Source organism: Mustela putorius, unplaced genomic scaffold (genome assembly GCF_011764305.1).
Source record: "Mustela putorius furo isolate JIRA1106 unplaced genomic scaffold, ASM1176430v1.1 tig00000398_pilon_pilon_pilon, whole genome shotgun sequence".
NCBI classification, from domain to species: Eukaryota; Metazoa; Chordata; class Mammalia; order Carnivora; family Mustelidae; genus Mustela; species Mustela putorius.
Window position 1 is genome coordinate 25,802 of NW_025421371.1, and position 24,807 is coordinate 50,608.

The 24,807-nt window shown below is 39.9% G+C and overlaps 1 protein-coding gene across 1 annotated transcript; it reads left to right on the forward strand.

Annotated features, from left to right (window-relative positions):
• Positions 1–2,291: 2,291 nt before the first annotated feature.
• On the forward strand, positions 2,292–3,245 carry LOC101691154 (olfactory receptor 1P1-like). The gene has a single exon (XM_004781931.3). The coding sequence runs from the start codon at positions 2,292–2,294 to the stop codon at positions 3,243–3,245; it is 954 nt and encodes a 317-aa protein (XP_004781988.3).
• The last annotated feature ends 21,562 nt before the right edge of the window (positions 3,246–24,807 follow it).

Genomic DNA, 24,807 nt, shown 5'->3' on the forward strand with positions numbered 1-24,807 from the left:
AGCTGATCTCCGGCTAGCTGAAGCAGTCTCAGCTTGCTACTTCTCCGCCATCTTGACTCCTCTCCTTATTGTATTATTTACTATTTATTATTTTATATATTAATATATATTATTATATATCTATATAATAATATTATATATTTATTATTATTTACTATTATTCATGTAAGTATTTAAGGCAATAAATTTTCCTTTAATTACTATGTTAGCAATATTCCATAGACTCTGGTACATGACATTACTATTATTATTTTCTGAATATTCTGAAATTTAGATTTTTATTTCTCCTTTGGACCTGAGAGTTACTTAATAGAGATACTTGAAACATTTCTTTCCAGTTTGAAAGGCTATTTTTGTTTTTTGGCTTTGTTATTAATGTCTACTTCTACTGTATTTTGGTCAGAGATCATTAGTTAAATTATTACTGCTTTGGGGGAATTTTAAAAATTGTCTCTGTGGCCTTATGTATTTTTTTGTAATGTGCTCTACAGGAACTTGAAAGTAAGTATTTATTACTATTCCTGGAACATAGTAATATATATTATATACACATATATTTATACACATATATTCACACACATATCTTATTATTTTTGTTTCATATTACCTATTCTTACTTTTTAAAGTGTTTTTAAGGATTTTTTTTTTAAGTAAACTAACTCTACCTCCAACATGTGGCTTGAACTCATGACCCTGAGATACTCACATGCTCTACTGACTGAGCCAACCAGGCACCCCTATTCTTGTTTATTTTTAATCACTTGATCTGCCTTGGATGACAAAAGTTTATTTAAGCTGATTGTCTTTCTAATATCCCTGACCCTCTGTTCTCCTTATACCTGGAGGGACTTTTCTGATTGCTTAATTTTGGCCCTCAGCTTCTCTGTGCTCATCAGGAATCTGATCAGTTTCAGGAAAAGCTTTGTTCTGTTCTTCCACATTATATGTTTTATGAAAGCAGACTGTTCCCCTCTGGAGAGGCCCATGTTGTCCCACTGAGCCTGTGAAAGGGAAAACAGATTTAATTTTGGAGGAGTATTACAAAGCTTATTTAGTGAATACAGCTAATATAAATTCTCCAACCTAGTCTTTTTCAGTAACAAAGGTTATTCTTTTTCTCCATATGACTGACTGATTCTGTGACTAACCCTCAGTTGGCTCCACACATGGGAAAGGAGCAGAATTTTCTTGTACTATTGAGCCTACTCAAGCTCTGACACCTCTTTTGGCTCAAATAGCTTTTGTGGTCCTTATAACATACAGAGTAAAGTTTCAGTTTCTTTACTTTCCATGCCAAACACTCCCAAAGTTAACTTTTAGTTCTCTTTCTGGCATTAACTCAGCCTACAATCCCTCCTCCATCTCACTCTCAAAACCCCTGTTCTCCATCTCTGAGCTTGTCTAGGGCTTCCTACTGCCTGGCTTTTATTCAAAAGTTTGCCTCCATATGCTGCACACATCCATCTGGCAAGATCCTGAACTATATTCCTTTGCTGCCACAGTCTACTTTGTCTCAGAAATGTGTGTGTGTGTGTGTGTGTGTGTGTACATCCAACAATTTTGGAGATTTTGGAGATTAGAGATGATGATTCCTTCCTTATTGCTACAGATAACTGAAGAAGAATTATCTGAACATATCTTTATTCAGTAACTGATTGTTCAATTGACTTCTTGAGGAATGGATAATATGAAATGATCTTTGAAATACTGACTTTTGGGCATGATGGGGTGGAACAGGTAGTCTGGGGTCTGAGAGAGTTTTGTTGTCAATAGAATGGGTAGAGAACCCTGAATCAAAATACTATGGGATTTTAACATAGGTAGTTGTGTCTGTCCCATTAGATTGAAAACTCTCAGGAGGTGAGGATTATCAGTGTCCTATCTATATGGTACTCTACCAGGTCCAGAGCTCATGCTTAGTCTCTGTTGAATGAGTGAATAAATGAATGAGTGAATGAATGAATGAAAACTTCTTGACACCCCTGAGAATACAGCTGAAGAAATAGCAATTACAACTGAAGGAATCTGGGATGGAAAAGAGTGTAGAGAAATAAACCAAGAAAGAAATATTTAATTTTCTCAAATTGTATCTCTCACATTTCCTAGCCCATTAGTAAGTTTTAATAAAAATATACAGTGCACATAGTATGTGATCAGTACAAATACATTAAGGTTATTCTTTTTTCTCTAGAGTTCAGAGAATGGTACATTCATCAACCATCCAGAGTAAAGTATGTTTGGAGAGTTTTAATGGGTCTCACTGGAGGTGTCTTTCTCAGACTTCCGGGATCATGGCAGGAGGCAACCAGACCAGCATCTTTGAGTTCCTCCTCTGGGGACTCTCAGAGCGGCCAGAGCAGCAGCGTTTCCTCTTCCTGCTGTTCCTGTGGATGTATGTGGTCACTGTGGTTGGGAACCTCCTCATTGTCCTGGCCATTGGTACTGATGCACGTCTCCACACACCTATGTACTTCTTCCTTGCCAGCCTGTCCTGTGCAGACATCCTCTTCACTTCCACCACTGTGCCTAAGGCCTTGGTGAACATCCAGATTCAGAGTAGGTCCATCTCCTACACAGGATGCCTGGTTCAGCTCTACTTCTTTTTGACTTTTGGGGACATGGACATCTTTCTCCTGGCCACAATGGCCTATGACCGCTATGTGGCCATCTGCCACCCTCTCCACTACAAGATGGTCATGAGCTGCCGGCGTTGCACCTTCTTGGTTACTGCCTGCTGGATCCTGACAAGTCTTGTTGCCATGACCCACACTTTCCTCATCTTCCGACTTTCTTTTTGCTCTAAGAAGATCATTCCTGATTTCTTCTGTGATCTGGGACCCCTGATGAAGGTGTCTTGCTCTGACACTCAGGTCAATGAGCTTGTACTCCTTTTCTTGGGAGGAGCAGTCATTTTAATCCCCTTTGTGCTCATCCTGGTCTCTTATATCTACATTGTTTCAGCCATCCTCAGAGTCCCCTCTGCCCAGGGAAGGCGCAAGGCCTTCTCTACCTGTGGGTCACACCTTGCGGTTGTTGCTCTGTTCTTTGGGACAGTGATCAGGGCTTATCTGTGCCCCTCATCATCTTCCTCCAACTCCATAGAAGAGGACACAGCAGCTGCTGTCATGTACACAGTGGTAACCCCCCTGCTGAACCCCTTCATTTACAGCCTGCGGAACAAGGACATGAAGTGTGCCCTGGTGAGATTTCTCAGGGGTAAAGTCTTCCTTTCATGGGGTCAGTGACTTCTGTAGTGATACTGCAGGTGTCCTCCATCCCCTCTATGGAGGAGCTTCACAGAAATTTCTACCTCAGGTTTTTTACTTCTGACTCCCACATATGCCTTATCACCACTTCCTTCCCTGAATCTCCTCATGACTTTGAAATTGTTAAGGAACATCAAGATTTTACATCATGTTTTAAGGTTAATATGTTAAGAGTTGCTTATTTACTTATTTATTTTACCTATGACTTCCCACAAGGAAAAGTGCCTTTTGCAATGTTTTTAATTCTAGAAGTCTTTGTAGGCTTTTATGCTAGTTCACCAAAATTCAATTAGTGAGGTCATGGAAAGTACATTAATGATTAAAATATTAGCAAGTAAAGTCAATATTGGGTAGCAAAGAGCTTACAACTTTGAGTATATATGGGTATATATTATATGCACTTTATTTTTTCTTACAAAAATAAGAAATTATATATACATGTATGTGTGTATATATATGTTTATATATATAAACACTTATTACTTCAAGGTTGTGAGTCAAAAATTTTTGTAACTGTTAAATCTCTCAACATTGTCAGTGAGCAGAATTTTGAAGTTTATAATGAGAAGACAAAATAAGTAAATTTAAATTAAATATTATGGCAACTCTTATGTAGCTGTTTTCTGAAATTCTTCCTTATCTGCTTAAGCCTTGGCTGATTGTGAATGCTGTTTTTCACATCGGCAGTAAAGGAATCTTGTGCATTCTCAAGGTTCTTTATGTAGAAACTTATGGCCTCTAGACTCAATGAAGACCAAATCAAAGATAACCAAAGCTTGTGATTTTTATTTTTGCTATGAAAAAGTCATAATTCCATACCAAGACAGAATCATTGAATACAAAATCATTGCCTAAAGTTGAAACTATGGAACAAATTCACTGCAGAGGTTTGTGAGGAAAGGGCTCTAGATTGGTGCCCAGGAGTCTCAGATCTTAAACTCAGTGCTCCTACTTATTTTGTCTGAGTCTAGTCTTCTCTTTTGTGAGATAAAATTACTGATATTTTTCCTGCCTACCTAACTGGAACTTTGTGGGGAAAATGCCTATAGTTTGGCTATTATAATATAGAAACTCCAAATGATTATAGATTTTAAAAGCTGGACTCTTATTTTTTTCTCATATACATGTAAGATGTTGGCTACAAAATCATCAAGGATTCAGGCTAATTCTCTCTTGGTTTTCTGTGACCCTCCAAGAATGATTCCATAGCCATTAAACTTCTGCCTTGGTCTTCATTTCAACCAATAGGAAGGGAGAAAGGGTCAACTGGAGGATCCAGTGTTTCCAACTAAGGAAAAAACCTGGAGAAGTGGCACTCACCTCTTCCATTTATATCCTATTGGCCAGAGCTTGGTTTCTTGGCCTCACCCAGCTGCAGCTGGGCCTGGAAAATTTTTTCTTTATACTTGGTGGCCATAATCTAATATTATATTAGCATGGACAAAGTACAAACCTTATATTAGGGGAAAACCAGCCATCTCTGCTATAGTAAGGTTTCATCATGGCAATTAAAAGTCCTACAAACATGAAGAGCTCATGAAAACAGGAGAGTGTGTGGGCACTCAGTCACTCTGTAAATCTTCGAGGCTATTGGAATACAAGCTAAGGAGGTATCTTCTTCCTAGTGACCACAGATATTGTCAGTGAAGTGGCAACAGCAGAAGTGGCTAATAATAATTATATGGAATCTGAGACATTCTTCTTTAGGATCACCCTGTCCCCTTCTCCTCCCCTAGGTGAGTACCTAGAGGGACAAGCTAGGGCCTGACCTCTGGATCTTCTGAAAACCTATTACCAAACAGGGTAATGATATTCCTGGTGAACATAAGTTCACATGTGAAACTAACCTGACATCTGCAAGTACAAATAGAATAAATATAAATGAACAACATATACCACATGAATCTAAATTATTGGAAAAAACCTGATGAATATACTCAAGGATATTAGGGAGGATATTAAGAATATGAAACATAAAAAGAACAAATTGGAAGTATGAGTTAAGAAACATAATAGCTGATGCTAATAACTCAATAGATGAGATAAATAGCAGAATGGATACATGTAAAGAATGGATTAGTGAATCAGAATCAGAATATCAGGTTGTGTAACTCTCTTAAAGGCAGAAAGCAGTGAAGAATAGAAATATGGAAGAATAAGGGGGGGGTGGGGAGTTAGAGATAGAGAATATAAATAAAACTGCCAACATCTAGAAAATAGGAGTCCTATTAAAAAAAAAAAAAAAACAGAAAAAGTGGATGGAAGGAAATATTTCAAGGACTTCATTTCATTCTTCTAATGAAAGAGCCTATGAAGTTCCAAGCAAAGGTAATTAAAAGTATCTCTAAATTTGTCATAGTGGAATTAAATAACACCACAAAGAGAACATCTTCTTTTTTTTTTAAAGATTTTGTTTATTTATTTGACACAGAGAGAGATCACAAGTAGGCAGAGGCAGGCAGAGAGAGAGGGAAGCAGGTTCCCTGCTGAGAAGAGAGCCCGATGCAGGGCTCAATCCCAGGACCCTGAGATCATGGCCTGTGCCTAAGGCAGATGCTTAACCACTGAGTCATCCAGGCACCCCCAAGGAGAACATCTTAAGTTTCTAAAGAGAGAGAGAGGATTACAAAGGAACAATAAGAAGATTAAATTCAGGTGTGTCAATCACATAATGGTTATAGGAAGATGAATAAAATTTGAAAAGTATTAAAGAAAATAACTTTAAATATAAAAATTAATATCCATCCAAATATTTGCTTACATGTTTTAAAAAAAACACCTGAAATAAAATTCTAAAATGCTAAACAGTGTCAACTCTCTGTAGTAGATGTTAGTGGGGGAATATAAGGACAGGAGAGCATGATAAATAACTTGTCTCTCCATTCGTCCATTGAAGGGCATCTTGGTTTTTTCCACAGTTTGGCGACCTTGGCCATTGCTGCTATAAACATTGGGGTACAGATGGCTCTTCTTTTCACGACATCTGTATCTTTGGGGTAAATACCCAGGAGTGCAATGGCAGGGTCATAGGGAAGTTCTATTTTTAATTTCTTGAGGAATCTCCACACTGTTCTCCAAAGAGGCTCACCAACTTGCATTCCCACCAACAGAGTAAGAGGGTTCCCCTTTCTCCACATCCCCTCCAACACATGTTGTTTCCTGTCTTGCTAATTTTGGCCATTCTAACTGGTGTAAGGTGATATCTCAATGTAGTTTTAATTTGAATCTCCCTGATGGCTAGTGATGATGAACATTTTTTCATGTGGCTGAGGAAGATGTGGTCCATATACACTATGGAGTATTATGCCTCCATCAGAAAGGATGAATACCCAACTTTTGTAGCAACATGGATGGGACTGAAAGAGATTATGCTGAGTGAAATAAGTCAAGCAGAGAGAGTCAATTATCATATGGTTTCACTTATTTGTGGAGCATAACAAATAGCATGGAGGACATGGGGAGATAGAGAGGAGAAGGGAGTTGGGGTAAATTGGAAGGGGAGGTGAACCGTGAGAGACTATGGACTCTGAAAAACAATCCGAGGGTTTTGAAGGGGCAGAGGGTGGGAGGTCAGGGTACCAGGTAGTGGGTATTATAGAGGGCATGGATTGCATGGAGCACTGGGTGTGGTGCAAAAATAATAAATACTGTTATGCTGAAAATAAAAAAATAAATTTAAAAAAATGACCCATATTGACATCTTAACATATAGATAATCAGATGTATTATACAAGTTTGCCTCAATTTCTGAAATAGGTTTGTTATTGAAAACATTATTATTTATTTAGTAAATACTTTTATGGCAAAAAAATGTATTTAACTAATTAAGAAAAATATGTAATTATTTTTCAAATAAAAGACCACAAAGTAAAAAAATATAACTTGTCTCTCTTGGGCAAAATAAAGAAGTATTTAAGAGATCCATGGATATGAATTAAGATCATGTGTTTTAAGTTAAGGGAAAGCATCTTAGCTTTCAAAATAGATATGTAACTTTCAAACTTGGCTTCCTGCCAAGTAGGGAGCCTGATGCAGGGCTTGATCCCAGGACTTTGGGATCACAACCTGAGCTGAAAGCAGATGCTTAATTGGCTGAGCCCCCAGGCACTCCAATTCTCAGTAAATTCTAAAAAAGAAATATGTGTGTGTTTTCCACATATGAACTATGATGCATGTAAATATTTTCTCTAACTGTAATGCTCTAAGGTTAGAAATTAATAATTAAATAAAAGCTTTAAAATTACCAAATATCTAGTAATTTAAGAAGGTGTTACTAAATATGAGGTGAAGTATACTAAATAAACTTTGGGTTCAAAAGAAAATTGTGAGAGAAATTATGGAATAATTAAAAACAATAAAGAAATAATAAAGAGAAACAAACTATAAATCAAAAGCCGTAATAAAACAGATAGCTTTAGTTTTAAATAAACTCACCAGGAAAGAACTGCAGCTGGAACAAAGGATCTGAGTATTCAAATTAATAAAGTGGGAGACAAAGCAACAAGAGTAATCTTAAAGGAACAAAGAAAGGGAAGAAAGATAATGGCAGAAAACAGTAAAATAAAGAATTGCAAAGCAGCAGAGATCCTCAGCAAAGTATTATCAAATAGAACTTAGCAAATTGAAAGTTTGTATAAAAAGAATAATACATCATGACCAAGTAGTGCTTATTCTGAGAATGTAAGGCACATTCAACATTTAAAATTCAAGAATTTCAGGGACGTGTGGGTGGCTCAGTTTGTTAGGCATCTGTCTTCAACTCAGGTCATGATCTCAGGGTCCTAGGATCGAGTCCCACCTCGGCCCCCTCGTTCAGCAGGGAGCCTCCTTCTTCCTCTGCCACTCCCCCTGCTTGCCCCCCCCCCGACAAATAAATAAATAATAAAATGTTTAAAAAGTGTAATATAAAATTCATGAATTTAGTTCCCTGTATTATCACTGAAGAAGTGCACCAGATTTGTATGTAAGATAATCCATGCATTTTCACTCAGATCCGTAAGCTTCCCATTTCATTCATCTCTTGTTCTATAATATGGGGGCTCCAGTTGTTGTTAAAATGCACCGAGCCTCGCTTATTCCCAAGTAGGGTAGGTATACAACTCAATATCCTTCAAGGTGTTGGCCAGTATTAGCTGGAAAGTTTTAAGCAAAAGAGAAGTGAAACAAGATACAGTCCCCCTTACTGTAGATTGTCTTTTTTTTTTTAAGATTTTATTTATTTATTTGACAGAAATCACAAGTAGATGGAGAGGCAGGCAGAGAGAGAGGAAGGGAAGCAGGCTCCCTGCTGAGCAGAGAGCCAGATGCGGGACTCATCCCAAGACCCCGAGATCATGACCTGAGCCGAAGGCAGCGGCTTAACCCACTGAGCCACCCAGGTGCCCCTGTAGATTGTCTTAAAATTATAAATAAAGTTTGTCATCTCTACTCTCTGATACTCTTTCTAGATTCCTCTCACCTTCGCTACCAGTTTGGCAGGCCTGTGTTGATGCCTGGTGGAATATATAAGGCCTTCATGCCAGAAGGGTTTGAGCTCTTCCTTACTCTCCTCTTTTTGTGGTGGGTGACTGAAATTGCTCATTAGCATTCATTACTGTTCATAGAAGCACTAAGAAATACCCAAGTGAAACTCTAGGTTTAAGACATATTATCTCCTGCCCCTACATGGAATAGCAAGCATAAGTCTTCATGCTAATCCTTGTCAATCATCCTAGTTAGAAAAGTGACACCCGTCTTTCCCTGTGGGCTTGCTGCACAAAATGTCAGAAGGCAATTACAGATTTTATTTAGTGGATACTTCAAGGGAGTAAGGTTTTTATACTTTGTTCAAACTGGTGAAAAGGACAAAGGACTAGTATCTAGAATGTATAAAGATTTCTCAAAAACTCAACAGTTAAAAAATTACAATTGGGAAATGAGCAAAAGATATAAACAGGTTTTTACTGAAGAGGATACACAGATGGCAAATAAGCACCTGAAAAGATGTTCAACACAAGACACCATTGGGGAAAGGCCCATTGAACCACATTTGTCAGAATAGCTAAAATAAAGTGACAACACCAAATTCTGGTGAGGATGTTGAGAAACTGGATGACTCATACTTTGCTGGTGAGAATGTAAAATGTTACAGTCAGTCTGAAAAGTAGTTTGGCAGTTTCTTATAAAACTAAATACACAAGCACTCTACAACCCAGCAGTTGCACTCCTGAGCATTTATCCTAGAGAGATGAGAACTTATGTTTACTCAAAAACCTGGACACAAGTGTTCATAGAAACATTATTTTAGGACCAATAAAAGATTAATATCTAGACAGTAAGAAGCTTCTTCCAAAGAAAGGTAGAAAGGAAGTCTAGAACAAAGATGGGTGAAGTCTATGAGATGGAAATTTCATAAGGAGAAGCCCAAATTGTTAAGTAGATACAAAGAAATGTTAAACCTTACGGTAAATCAGAGAAGTGATGAGATGATCTTTACATTGATCAGATTGCCAAACTATACCTGATGATGCCAAGTTCTGGTGAGAATAGAGAAAGGGAGAAGCATCATGTACTGTGATGAGAATATAAACTTGAAGAGACAATCAAAAGAACAGTCTATCAGGACATGACAAATATTAAAATTAATTCTATATAGAAAAATTAAAATTAAATATATAGAGATATATTTTTATATTTGGATAGATACACTTTTAAAAAATTAAAATGAACTATATATAGCAAAATTAAAATTAAATATATCTATATATTTAGATATATGTATGTGTAAAATTCTGCTAAGTACCAATAGATTGCTCTCTTGATTCCCTGGTTGTATTTATATACATATATGTATAATATATACACACATATCTATCTGTCCATCTGCCCATCCATCCATCTATTCATCTATACATCTATCTATCATCTATCACCTATCACCTATCTGTGTAGATCTTAGATAGATCATCTCTCCTATTACCTAGCAATATCATTCCTGGGCATATTAGAGAATGTCTTTTCTTTTTTTTTAATGATTTTATTTATTTATTTGAGGGGAGGAGTGTGGGGGGAGGGCCAGAGGGAGAAGCACACTCCCTGTTGAGTAGGGAGTCTGACCCGGGGCTTGATCCCGGATCCTGGAATCATGACCTGAGGTAAAGGCAGACACTTAACTGACCGAGCCACCCAGCCCCTAGAGAATATATCTTTTTTTTAAAAAATTTATTTTATTTTTTCACTGTTCCAAGATTCATTGTTTATGCACCACACCCAGTGCTCCATGCAATTCGTGTCCTCCATAATACCCACCACCAGGCTCACCCAACCCCCCACACCCCTCCCCTCCAAAACCCTCAGTTTGTTTCTCAGAGAATATATCTTAAGTTCTATAGAGAAACATACACAAGGCTATTCATTACAGTGTTGTTTGTAGCAGTATGGAGTTAAGTCTTCATCACTTGGGCAACTGGATAAATAAAACCTGGCAGATACCTACAGTGGACTACTATGTAAAAGAAGTATCACTCTAGCTATACATAGAACCACATGAATAGATGTTCTCTGTCATTTTTACAAGTGTGATTACAAATATAAGAACTGGCACATAGAATAAAAATAATTTTGTATCTACTACTCAGTTTTATTAAATCTTAAAATGTTATCCTTGCTCTGAAAAACAATCTGAGGGGTTTGAAGTGGCAGGAGGGTGGGAGGTTGAGGGAACCAGGTGGTGGGTATTAGAGAGGGCACGGATTGCATGGAGCACTGGTTGTGGTGCAAAAATAATGAATACCGTTATGCTGAAACTAAATAAAAATAAATTAAAAAAATGTTATCCTTGTATATGTGTGTGTATTTAAATAAAACATTACAGTTACAGCTGAGAGAACTCTTGAATTCTTAATTCCATTCCAATTTCTCTTTCCCCAGAGGTAACCACTATCATTAACTTTGGGTTTGTCATTCTTATGCATGTTTTTATAATATTACTTGAAAGTTGTGTAACCACAAAAGGATTTAGCATGTTTTTTTTTAAGATTTTATTTATTTGACAGAGAGAGAGATCACAAGTAGGCAGAGAGGCAGGCAGAGAGAGAGGTGGAAGCAGGCTCCCCACTGAGCAGAGATCCTAATGTGAGGCTACATCCCAGGATCCTGGGATCATGACCTGAGCCCAAGGCAGAGGCCCAACCCACTGAGCCACCCAGGTGCCCCTAGCATGTTTTTAATATTTCAAAATTTTATTTCAATGGTATCATCCAGTGTGTATTCTTAAACTTAATTTTTTCACTCAGATTATGTTCTTGAGATTTGACCATGTTGATACGCATACTCAACGTCATTATTTTTACCACTATAATAGGTATATGCTATTTGTCTATTCTCCTGTTGAAGAACATTTAGGTAATTTCTAGTTCTTCACCATTGTAAACAAAGTTGAAATAAACTTTCTTGTACATTTCTCTTTGGGTACATGAATGAAAGTTCTCTAGAATATACTGATAAGAATGAATTGCTGGAAGGCAGGCCAGGTGCACTTTAAATCTTACTGGCATATGCTGTTGGTGCTTTTCACTGGTTAGGTCTTTACTACCCCCAGCTGATGTGAATGTTGGCTGCTAATGGCTTATGACTGGTCTTTCTCTAGCTGGAGAAGTTAGGCACTCTCTCTTTACTGCCCTGGGAAGTGGAGGGGCAGCCAGTGGCCAAGGGCTAACACTTGGTAGACAAAGCTGGCTCCTTACCTTTGGATAGAATTGATTCGATGGATGCAATTCATGTTCTTGAGTTCCTTTCAAGACCAGGTTGGAGTTAATATGCTTAGTCCCTACTTACCTCTATCTTCTTCTGAGGGTATGGTTTCAATAAACTGCTCTCACACTTTCATGGGCCATTCTGCCTCCAGGGAACCTGACCCAAGATAACAATAATGTATTGCTAAAGACTCTCCAAAATGGTTGTATTGACTTATACAGCTAAAGCTCAAAGACTGAGAAAGAGAAAGCCATTCAAAGAGTTGAGGGAAGAGTGTTCAGGCAGAAGGAAAACAAAGGCAAAAACCCTGAGATGAAATAGCTTTGTGAATTCAAAGAACTGAGAGAAAATCAACATGGCTGAAGTTCTGGGAACAATAGGAAGAGAATGATAGTGTTTGGGGTTGCAGATATATGTAGGAGTGAGACTAGGTAGGGACTTATATTTTTATATCTATATCTACATATATACATATGTGTAATATATATTATATTACTTACTTTTTTCTTTTTTCTTAAAGATTTTATTTATTTGAGAGACAGAGAGAGAGAGAATGGGGGGAGGGAGGGCAGAGGGAAAGAAAGTCTCAAGCAGAATCCCTGCTGAACATGGAGCCCAGTGTGGGGCTTGATGCAAGGCTCGATGTAGGGCTCAATCCCAGGACTCTGGGATCATGGCCTGAGCAGAAGTCAGACTCTTAACCAACTGAGACACCCAGGCACCCCACATTTTTTTTCTATTTGTGATAGGAAATTCTTGAAATGAGTTAAGCAAGAAAGTGATAGGAGCAAAGTTAAGCTTTAAGCAAATTACTCTGGTGTACAAGAAAATGGATTGGAAAGAGGTAGGAGTAGCAGGGAGTTGGTGTCTGCTGAACAAGGAAAATGAATCATAAAAAATAGTGCAAAAATAAGAGACATGATGGGATCTATAGCACAATACTATTTATGTATATAAAATACACTGACATGCAAAGACACGTATTCTTACGGTTTACATGGGTATACTGAAGTGGTTGTCTATGTGGGGGAAGAGGGAGTGAGTGGAGATTGGAGCCTATAAAAGTCAATAAAGCCAGAGACACACCTGGAAAGGAATAGTGGTGATAATGGGCTATGAACTGAGGGTCTAAAATTTACTCAACTCTGGACTCAAAGGAAACAAAAATCAAGACTACAGCAACCATACACTTCCCCACCACTCTTCAGTTTCCTTCTGAAGAGCCCGGTTTGGGATGTGAAAGAGCAAACAAAGATGGTGCCTCTCTTTGCTTCAGAGAGTTGTAGTAACTTGCTGTTCTGAGGGTCTCCAGGACCAGCTTTTCAGAGAGACATTCAAATAATTCAACCTTTTACTTACTATGTGGACTTCACTGTGTTGCAGAGACCTTCCCTCATGACTGACTTCAGCATTGGAGTCAGAACCTGAAGGCCAGAGGAAGGAGAAATTCCCTGGAGTCTCATTAGTGAGGAAACAGATTCAACCCTGAGGATTCTGGAGGGACGCTCCTGATGCAACCTTGCAGGTTCCTCGTTCCCCTGGGGGTGTCCATGGAGCGGGTCCTGTCTCTGGGCTCCAAGAGAATCCAGGCTGGGTTGTCTTGTTATTTCCTCTTTGCACAAGTTTATATCCTGGTCCCAGGAGACTGAATACTTAACTTCCACTAGTGTGCTATGGTTCTGTGCCTCAGTGCCCAGGGCAGAGAGAAATGCCTACTACGTATCAGCAAATGTCTGTGGATTAAAAGCAATTGCCTGAATGCTCGACTGAGGGCAAGGGCCTTGATGTTCTCCTTTAAGTGCTCATGGAAGCATACGGCATACTCTGCGGATGTATTTGTCCATTCGTGTTCAAAGAATTTGTTACAGTGGTTCCTTTGTTTCTCTGTGTAGCTTTGGTAGAGTTAAAGTCCTGGAACCAGAAAGCGTGTTTCAGAAGGAGTGTGTGTCCGTTTTACCCAATGTCAAGCTGCTCTGAGGGGTTTCAGAGACACCTTCTCAGATGCTGTTAAAGAAACTTCCAAACCTAAATTTGTGGAACAAGCTTCTGTGGGCCCTAGTAGTTTCTTAGTAATTAACATCTGAACTGAGGGGTATGTAGGGAGACAAATATTGCTGGATGGAGCCTTAACCAAGTAATCTCCCAATAGGCAAAGTCGAGTAACATCCTCTAGCCCCATGTCTTGGACTGGGCCCTGGGGATTTTTAGAGGAATGAATGATTTTTTTTTAATTTCTTTTCAGCGTAACAGTATTCATTGTTTTTGCACCACACCCAGAGCTCCATGAAATCCGTGCCCTCCTTAATACCCACCACCTGGCTCCCCCAACCTCCCGCCCCTCCCAAGCCCTTCAAAAACCTCAGGTTGTTTTTCAGACTCCATAGTCTCTCATGGTACACCTCTCCTTCCAATTTCTGTCAACTCCCTTCTCCTCTCCATCGCCCCATGTCCTCCATGTTATTTGTTATGCTCCTCAAATAAGTGAAACCATATGATAATTGACTCTCTCTGCTTGACTTATTTCACTCAGCATAATCTTTTCCAGTCCCATCCATCTTGCTACAAAAGTTGGGTATTCATCCTTTCTGATGGAGGCATAATATTCCATAGTGTATATGGACCACATCTTCCTTATCCATTCGTCAATTGAAGTGCATCTTGGTTCTTTCCACAGTTTGGCAACCGTGGCCATTGCTGCTATAAACATTGGGGTACAGATGGCCCTTCTTTTCATGACATCTGTGTCTTTGGGATAAATACCAGTACTTCAATGGCAGGGGCATAGGGCAGCTCTATTTTTAATTCCTTGAGGAATCTCCACACTGTTCTCCAAAGTGGCTGCACCAACTTGCATTCCCACCAACAGTGGAAGAGGGTTCCCCTTTCTCCACATCCTCTCCAACACACGTTGTTTCCTGTCTTGCTAATTTTGGCCATTCTAACTGGTGTAAGGTGGCATCTCAATGTGGTTTTAATTTGAATCTCCCTGATGGCTAGTGATAATGAACATTTTTTCATGTGTCTGATAGCCATTTGTATGTCTTCATTGGAAAAGTGTCTGTTCATATCTTCTGCCCATTTTTTGATATGATTCTCTGTTTTGTGTGTGTTGAGTTTGAGAAGTTCTTTATAGATCCTGGAAATCAACCTTTTGTCTGTACTGTCATTTGCAAATATCTTCTCCCATTCTGTGGGTTGCCTCTTTGTTTGGTTGATTGTTTCCTTTGCTGTGCAGAAGCTTCTGATCTTGATGAAGTCCCAAAAGTTCATCTTCACTTTTGTTTCCTTTGCCTTTGGAGACATATCATGAAAGAAGGTGCTGTGGCTGATATTGAAGAGGTTACTGCCTATGTTCTCCTGTAGGATTCTGATGGATTCCTGTCTCATGTTGAGGTCTTTTATCCATTTTGAGTTTATCTTTGTGTATGGTGTAAGAGAATGGTCAAGTTTCATTCTTCTACATATAGCTGTCCAGTTTTTCCAGCACCATTTATTGAAGAGACTGTCTTTTTCCCACTGTATATTTTTTCCTGTTTTGTCAAAGATTAATTGACCATAGAGTTGAGGGTCCATACCTGGGCTCTCTACTCTGTTCCACTGGTCTATGTGTCTGTTTTTATGCCAGTACTATGCTGTCTTGGTGATCACAGCTTTGTAGTAAAGCTTGAAATCAGGTAACGTGATGCCCCCAGTTTTATTTTGGTTTTTCAACATTTCCTTGGCGATTCGGGGTCTCTTCTGATTCCATACAAATTTTAGGATTGTTTGCTCCAGCTCTTTGGAAAATACCGGTGGAAATTTGATCAGGATGGCATTAAAAGTATAGATTGATCTAAGCAGGATAGATATTTTAACAATGTTTATTCTTCCGATCCAAGAGCATGGAATAGTCTTCCATCTTTTTGTGTCTTCTTCAATTTAATTCATGAGTGTTCTGTAGTTCCTCAAGTACAGATCCTTTACCTCTTTGGTTAGTTTTATTCCCAGGTATCTTATGGTTCTTGGTGCTATAGTAAATGGAATTGATTCTCTAATTTCCCCTTCTGTATTATCGATGTTAGTGTATAAGAAAGCCACTGATTTCTGTTCATTGACTTTGTATCCTGCCACGTTACTGAATTGCTGTATGAGTTCTAGTAGTTTGGGGGTAGAGTCTTTTGAGTTTTCCATATAAAGTATCATGTCATCTGCGAAGAGAGAGACTTTGACTTCTTCATTGCCAATTTGGATACTTTTTATTTCTCTTTGTTGTCTGATTGCTGTTGCTAGGACTTCTAATACTATGTTGAAAAAGAATGGTGAGAGTGGCATCCTTGTCTTGTTCCTGATCTCAACGGGAAGGCTGTGAGCTTTTTACCATTGAAGATGATATTGGCTGTGGGTCTTTCATAGATAGATTTGATGAAGTTAAGGAATGTTCCCTATATCCCTATACCTTGAAGCGTTTTAATCAGGAACAGATGCTGGATTTTGTCAAATGCTTTTTTCTGCATCAATTGAGGGGACCATGTGGTTCTTCTCTCTTCTCTTATTGATTTGTTGTATCACATTGATTGATTTGCAAGTGTTGAACCATCCTTGTAGCCCAGGGATGAATCCCACCTGGTTATGGTGGATAATCTTTTTAATGTGCTGTTGGATCCTGTTTGCTAGGATCTTGTTGAGAATCTTGGCATCCATATTCATCAGTGATATTGGTCTGAAATTGTCCTTTTTGGTGGGTTCTTTGCCTGGTTTGGGGATCAGGGTAATGCTGGCTTCATAGAGAGAGTCTGGAAGTTTTCCTTCTGCTTCAATTTTTTGAAACAGCTTCAGGAGAACAGGTGTTATTTCTTCTTTGAAAGTTTGGTAGAATTCCCCAGGGAGTCCGTCAGGTCCTGGGCTCTTGTTTTTGGGGAAGTTTTTGATCATTGCTTCAATCTCGTTACTAGATATCGGTCTATTCAGGTTGTCAGTTTCTTCCTGGTTCAATTTTGGGAGTTTATAATTTTCCAGGAATGCATCCCTTTCATCTAGGTTGCTTAGCTTATTGGCATATAACTGTTGATAATAACTTCTGATGATTGTTTCTACTTCCTTGTTGTTAGTTGTGATCTCTCCCTTTTCATTCATAATTTTATGAATTTGGGATTTCTCTTTTTTCTTTTGGATTAGTGTGGCCAATGGTTTATCGATCTTATTGATTCTTTCAAAAAAACCAGCTTCTAGTTTCATTGATATGTTCTACTGTATCTCTGGTTTCTGCCTCATTGATCTCAGCTCCAATCTTGATGATTTCCCTTCTTATGTGTGGAGTTGGTTTGATTTGTTGTTGGTTCTCCAGCTCTTTAAGTTGTAGAGACAGCTGGTGTATTCCGGATTTTTCAATTTTTTTTGAGGGAGGCTTGGGTGGCTATGTATTTCCCCCTGAGGACCGCCTTTGCTGTATCTCATAGGTTTTGGACTGAAGTGTCTTCATTCTCATTGGTTTCCATGAATTGTTTCAGTTCTTCTTTGATCTCCTGGTTGATCCAAGCATTCTTAAGCAAGGTGGTCTTTAGCTTCTAGGTGTTTGAGTTCCTTTGGAACTTTTCCTTGTGATTGAGCTCCAGTTTCAAAGCATTGTGATCTGAGAATATGCAGGGAATCATCTCAGTCTTTTGATATTGGTTGAGTCCTGATTTGTGACCCAGTATGTGGTCTATTCTGGAGAAGGTTCCATGTGCATTTGCAAAGAATGAGTATTCTGTTGTTTTAGGGTGGAATGTTCTGTATATATCCATGAGGTCCATCTGGTCCAATGTGTCATTCAATGCTCTTGTTTCTTTATTGATTTTCTGTCAATGATCTGTCTATTACTGTGAGTGGCATGTTAAGATCTCCTACTATTAATGTATTTATATCGATATGACCCTTTATCTTGATTAATAGTTTTCTTATGTAATTGGTTGCTCCCATATTGGGTGCATAGATATTTACAATTGTTAGATCATCTTGGTGGATAGTCCCTTTAAGGATTATGTAGTGTCCTTCTGTATCTCTGATTACAGTCTTTAGTTTAAAATCTAATTTATCTGTATGAGAATCGCTACCCTGGCCTTCTTTTGAGGCCCATTGGCATGAAAGATGCTTCTCCATCACTTCACTTTCAGTCTTGGTGTATCCTTAGGTTCGAAATGGATCCTGTCATTTTATCCAATCTGCAACCTTGTGTCATTTTATAGGCGCATTTAGGCCATTCCCATTGAGAGTGATTATTGATAGATACGTTTTTATTGACATCGTGTTACCTTTGAAGTCTTTCTTTCTCTAGATGGTCTCTATATGTCTGTTCGATGATATTTTTAGGATTTTTCTCTTTTATAGAACCCCCCTTAATATTTCCTGCTGTGTTGGTTTTCTGGTCGCATAGTCTTTTAAGCCTTGCCGGTCTTGGAAACTTTTTATCTCTCCATCCATTTTGAATGTCAGTCTTGCTGGATAAAGTATTCTTGGCTGCATGTTCTTCTCATTTAATGCCCTGAATATATCTTGCAGCCCTTTCTGGCTTGCCAGGTTTCTGTGGTCAGGTCTGATGTTATTCTGATGGGCTTTCCTCTGTATGTAAGGAGCTTCTTTGTCCTAGCTGCCTTTAAGAGAGCCTGCCTACAATTCTAATTCTTCATTCTTTCTATTAAGTGTCTCAAGGACTTCTGATAATCTGTAATGTTGGGGTGAGACCATCCTGCCTCTAGTACATGAACACTGGTTCCATTCATGAGATTGGGGAAATTTTCATGGAGATCTTGTTCCACTATATCTTCTAGACTTCTTTCTTTCTCCTGCCCTTCAGGGATTTCGATAATTCTTAAGTTGGAATGTTTCATGGCATCATTTATTTCCCTGATTCTGTTTTCATGGTTTCTAAGCTGTTTGTTCCAGGCTTCCTCCTGAGCCTTTCTCTCTATCTGTCCTCCAGATCACTAATTATATCTTCTGTCTCAGTTACCCTAGCTTTGAGAAAACTTAGATTAGATTGGAACTCATTGAGAGCATTGTGAACATTATCCCTGGTGGCTTTCAGTTCTGCCCTAACATTGTGAACATCATCCCTGGTGGCTTTTAGTTCTGTCCTAATCAATTCCTTTTGTCATCCATGGCTTTCTCCAACCTAGGTATTGCCTGGATAATTGTTAGCCTAAATTCCCTTTCCGACATATTATCTATGTTGATAGCCATTAGCTCTGTTACAGAAGGCCTATCCTCTGTATTTTTCTTCTTTTGGGCATTCCTCCTCCTAGTCATTTTGGTGAGAGATGGCTGAATGGATGTAGCTGTATATATCGACCATGGTGCAGTCAAGGGGCACCCTGGAACACTTCTGAGCAATCAGGAGTCCCCACCCAAACAAAAGAAAAAAAAAAGAGAAAAGAGAGAGAGAGAGAGAGAGAGACAGGAAAAAAAGAAAAATAAAAGAGAAGGCTCAGCCCAAATGGGCCCCAAGGTAAGATTTATGATGTATACGAACAAAAACAGACAAAAAGACTTCCCACTAACATCCTCTGCCCCCATAGAGATCCAGACGTGTATAATTCTGATCTCAGGCTTATTTAATGGGTGATTGGAGTTCTTTGGTAGGTAATCAGCTCACCTTAGCGTACAGGTTGAAATGGCGCCTCGTCCTACTTCCCCGCCATCTTGTGTCTCTGGAATGAATGATTCTTACCCAAAGAAGGCCAAGATCTTGGTCCAGTGGGAAACAGACATAAGTAAACATCACCTCTAATCCCATCACCCAGGGATGACTGCTTGTAACATATTGGTATATTTACTTCTAATATTTTTTGTGTGCATGTAGAAAGAGTTTTCCTTTTGTCATCTTATTGCATAAGAAATTTCCCTTGCCCATAAACATGCTGCATAATATTTCACCTGTTATAGGTGGCATCATAGGCTTAAGCATTTCCTAACTGATGGGCATTTAAGCTGTTTTTATTTTAAAAAGTATAAATAATATTGTGATGGATTTTTTTTTATTTCATTTTGGATGATTTATTAGGACATGTATTCATAGCAGTAGAATTATAAGGTCAAATTATATGTCCCTATGGCTCGAGGTATCTTCTATATTTATGCCATATCAAATCCATGCCACCATCTAAGAGGTCTTATACCTAAACATCTTCTTGCCTGTCGGGGTCACGCCCCCAAGATGACGCCGGTCGCACCCCTAAGATGGCGCCCAAGGCAGTATGGACAGCCTAAAAACCATCTGCCCTGGCCACACGTAACCTCGTGCTCGTCACATGAGCACTGTATGCCACCACTGCCTATGAGCCCCAGATACCTCCTGTTCACGTGAACACCTCTGTGATTGGCTGTTATGCCCTATATAAGGCAAGGAAACTTCCCCGCAAGGGGAGGAAAAAGATCGACCAGGGAATAAACAAGAGCTTGTGCATCGACCTGTGTGTGTGTTGGTGTTGTGTCATCTCTGCAGGCAGGGAGGGCGCGACATTTGGTGCTGGCACCCGGGAACTGTGAGTATATTTAAAAATAGCAAAGATACAGTGAAGGTAGAAATTATGATACTGGTTGAGATGTTCTGATTTACTGATAATATTGAGGTATATTTAACTTTTTAATTTTATGTGCATTGATCTCACATTGAACAGTTTTGTCAGAGTGAAATACAATGTTTCCATTTTGTTTACTTGATTTTTAGAAGTGGTAGTTCTAACAGGAAGATTTCATGGAATAGAAGTTGTGCAGCTTTTTAAACTTAGCATTTTAGGGAGAAGGTGAGAGAAGGCAATACATGAGTACCTTTTCCCCCTCGTCATATTGCACGTTCATCCCTAGGACGACCACAAAGGAGAGGTTAGAAGTTTGCTGAAGAGCAACCACAAAGGGATTGCACGTTCGTCACTAGGAAGACCACAAAGGAAAGGTTAGAAGTTTGCGGGGCGCCTGGGTGGCTCAGTGGGTTAAGCTGCTGCCTTTGGCTCAGGTCATGATCTCGGGGTCCTGGGATCGAGTCCCGCATCGAGCTCTCTGCTCAGCAGGAGCCTGCTTCCTCCTCTCTCTCTCTCTGCCTGCCTCTCTGCCTACTCGTGGTCTCTCTCTGTCAAATAAATAAATAATCTTTAAAAAAAAAAAAAGAAGTTTGCTGAAGAGCAACCACAAAGGGACAGCAGCTGTATGTTCGCGGATCACGACTGTAAAGGTAAAGATAATGGGGTCGGAAATTTCTAGACTCCGAATGGAGAGCCCCTTGCAGGCACTTTTGAAAGCTAACGAAACCCCTCTTGAGAGTTATTTAAGAAGTTGTTTTTCAGGAGGTGGGAATTTGAGTAGTAAACCTGCGTCATCTCTGTGAAACCTTAAGATGATGAAATAGAACCTTTCTTTGTTCCTATTTCTTTAGTTATCGCTGTCTTATCTAACACTTTGAACCAGTTAACTTAGTCAGAGCATGGTGCTAATGTGGCTAAGGATGGGAGTTCAATCCTTTTATAGGTCCCTTAACTTTACACACTTACACAGAACTCTTCATAGCTACAGATTGCCACTTCTTGTAGGTATATATCTGGCAATTCAGCTCTTAGTCACAGGGAAGTAGAGGAGTATAGCTTAGTATAAGCCTTTCATCTCAAATGGAAAGACAGCTTAAATAATTGGTATATGTGATACTATAGACTTTTAATCTAATATTTAAATTAAACATAATAATGTAATATCTAAAATATGTGTCACTATAATTTTCTCTGGGTAAGACCATTTTCTAAATAGTATCTTATAAAAATTAAATTTCAATAAATTAAATTTCAGTAAAAATTAGGTACAAATACAAATAAAACATAGTAAGAAAAGGTGAAATCCTGTTAACACTGAGTTCTTGTGCCTAAGTTTGGGTTTATCAAAGGAAAGTATACTTGGTGCTATACAAGGCAGCAGAGTCTTCAGTTCACATATACTGTTCAGTATCACACAACTCCTAATTTCTGTTCTTGGCCTTTGCAGTTTATGTTAGTACCAGTTCATGTTAGTATTTTTCTCAGTTATGAGTTATGATTAGTATTATTTTTAGTACAATTTTTTGGTAAAAGATGTTAGATAAGTAAATATTGTTAAACACTTCAGTTGCTCTTAAGCTCCTCACATGCTGTTTAATCAGAAGAGTGTTGATTTGATCTCCAGAAAGAACCAGAGAAAGAGTTTACAAAGTATTTTGGCTGTTGTACTGATCTAGATTAGGATAGTTGCTGTCTGTCATTGCTCATTTGATATTGCGCTGCTAAGCAGTATCCAGAACTGAGGGACTACCCAACATCTCTATGCCTTTTTACCTCTTCTACCATCTTAGGTATTCTGTACTTGACTTTGCTAACCAGTCAAAGGGTAGATCTCCTCCAGGAACAAATGAACCTAATGTCGCAAATTCTCTCTACCAGTTGTATCCAGCCCTTATCGGGCATATGCATCACATCTAACTTGTATTCTAATCTCCCCCAAGCAGCGAACCTCTCCCAAGAATTATCTCAGATGCTCAACGGCACCTGGTCAGCCAAATTCCACAACAGCCTCCCTCCGGATGGAGATTCTGCAGATCAGTGCCACGAGAGTCAACCCTCTCATGGCCTCCCAATTCCTACAAATTATGCAGGCAGTGGTGGCTTTTGGGAAATCCTGGTTTGGGACTATTGCACTCAGCTGTATTGTGCTCTTTGTCCTCCTCCTGGCGCTGCGTTGGATAAGGGCCCTCCAACGCACATTAGCTAGAGACCGGCAGGCTGTACATCAAGCCTTGGTAGCCATAGAGCATGGTAGCTCACCCCAAGTGTGGCTTAGCATGCTGGACCGGTAGTCAATGACAGGTAATGAGGACGATAATGGCGTACCAACCTAAGACAGAAGCTGCAGCATGCTCTGCAGTATTTGATGACGGGTAAGGGCGCAAGTTGATGGTCCCAACCTAAGACAGGCATGGCCCCTTATCCATACAAATAAATAAAGAAGGGGGAGCTGTCGGGGTCACGCCCCCAAGATGGCGCCGGTCGCGCCCCTAAGATGGCGCCGGAGCAGTAGGGACAGCCTTAAAAACATCTGCCCTGGCCACACGTGACCTCGTGCTCGTCACATGAGCACCGTATGCCACCACTGCCTACCAGCCCCAGATACCTCCTGTTCACGTGAACACCTCTGTGATTGGCTGTTACGCCCTATATAAGGCAAGGAAACTTCCCCGCAAGGGGAGGAAAAAGATCGACCAGGGAATAAACAAGAGCTTGTGCATCGACCTGTGTGTGTGTTGGTGTTGCGTCATCTCTGCAGGCAGGGAGGGCGTGACACTTGCCATCTCCCCTGCCTACCTCTCAGAAGTTCAAACTCTTCCCTATGTTAATTCATTATGCTCCTTCCTCAGGTTCTCCAAGTCAGAAATAAGAGATCATCCTTGATTTTACCCTTTCTTATTCTTTTTTCTTTTCTATTTATTTTTTGAGAGAGACAGAGAGACCAAGAGAGAGCGAGCGAGCAAGCAAATTGGGGGTGGGGAGGTTGGGGAAGGACAGGCAGAAGCAGAGAGAGAAGTTCTCTGCTGAGCTGGGAGCCTGATGTGGGGCTTGATCCCAGGAGCCTGGGATCATGACCTGAGCAGAAAGAAAGAGTGGGATGCTCAACCAACTGAGCCACCCAGGTGCCCAGAGTTTATTACCCTTTTTTTAATATCTCTAGGGCCCAGTCCACTATTGAGCTTCATGATTTCATCTCCAAAGGTAGCTAGATTATCTCTTTTCCTCTCTCTCCCACTACCATCCCAGTGTAGTCCAGCTCCCCCTACTCGCCTGGGCCACTGCTGTTCCTGTTTGCCTCTAACCTTTTATCCTCATGGCAGCCAGAGTTACCCATTCAACCTAAATCCAACCAGCCCACTCTACCAGCTGAAAATGCTTTGCTGACTTCTTGTTGCAGTTAGACTAAAAGCAAGAATGACTCCTTGGCTTCATTTGCTCCTGTGTACCTCCCTACCCCCCAACCTGTGCCATTCATGGATTTGCTGACAGAGCACTGGCTTTCTCTCAATCCTTGAACACATATTTTTGTGCTTTTGCAGATGCTGTTCCCTCTCTCTGGAAAGCTCTTTCCCTGACTCCCTGAGGAGCTGGAACACTCTCAGCCTCTGGTCTTGGCTTGAATGTCTCTCAGGGAGATGTTCCCTGACCAGCCAATGAGAAGATGCCCATTCCTCCCCCAGTTGGTCCCTATTTCAGATGACTGCTTCCTTGGGACACTCATCGTTGTGATTGCTTTCTTTCCTGGGTGTCTGCTTTTAGAAGATCTCTCCTGTATTGGTCTGTAAGCTCCATGAGGGGAGGCACCTGTGTCCTTCCTGTTCCTAATGATTTCCCCAGTACCTAACCCAATACCTGCCATCAATAAATAATACAGGAGTAAAGCAAGAAGGAAGGAAGGTAGAATCCCAGGCATGAGTGTAACTGAGGTTGTTTTTGATGAGAGGTGGGGAGGGTGTCCGTGCTGCTTCCAGAAGGGGATCCAGCTTGTAAAGATGGAATGCAGGGATTTCAGCAGCAGGAGAAAGGCCAATTATACAAACTGACTCCCTGGGGTGGCTGGGTGGAGGCACCGAGACACCTGTGACCACCTCATAGTTTGACCAGCAGAGGCTTTGTTATTCTTAGATTTGAAAAGTGGGGAAACTGAGGCCTAGAACAATTCAATAAATTACCCATGGCCCACTGAGTAGTGGAACCAGATACAATCTGGATCATTCATCCTCTCCTCCAGCAGTGGGTCTGTGTCTCTGTCCCAGATAAGGACTGCAAATGGA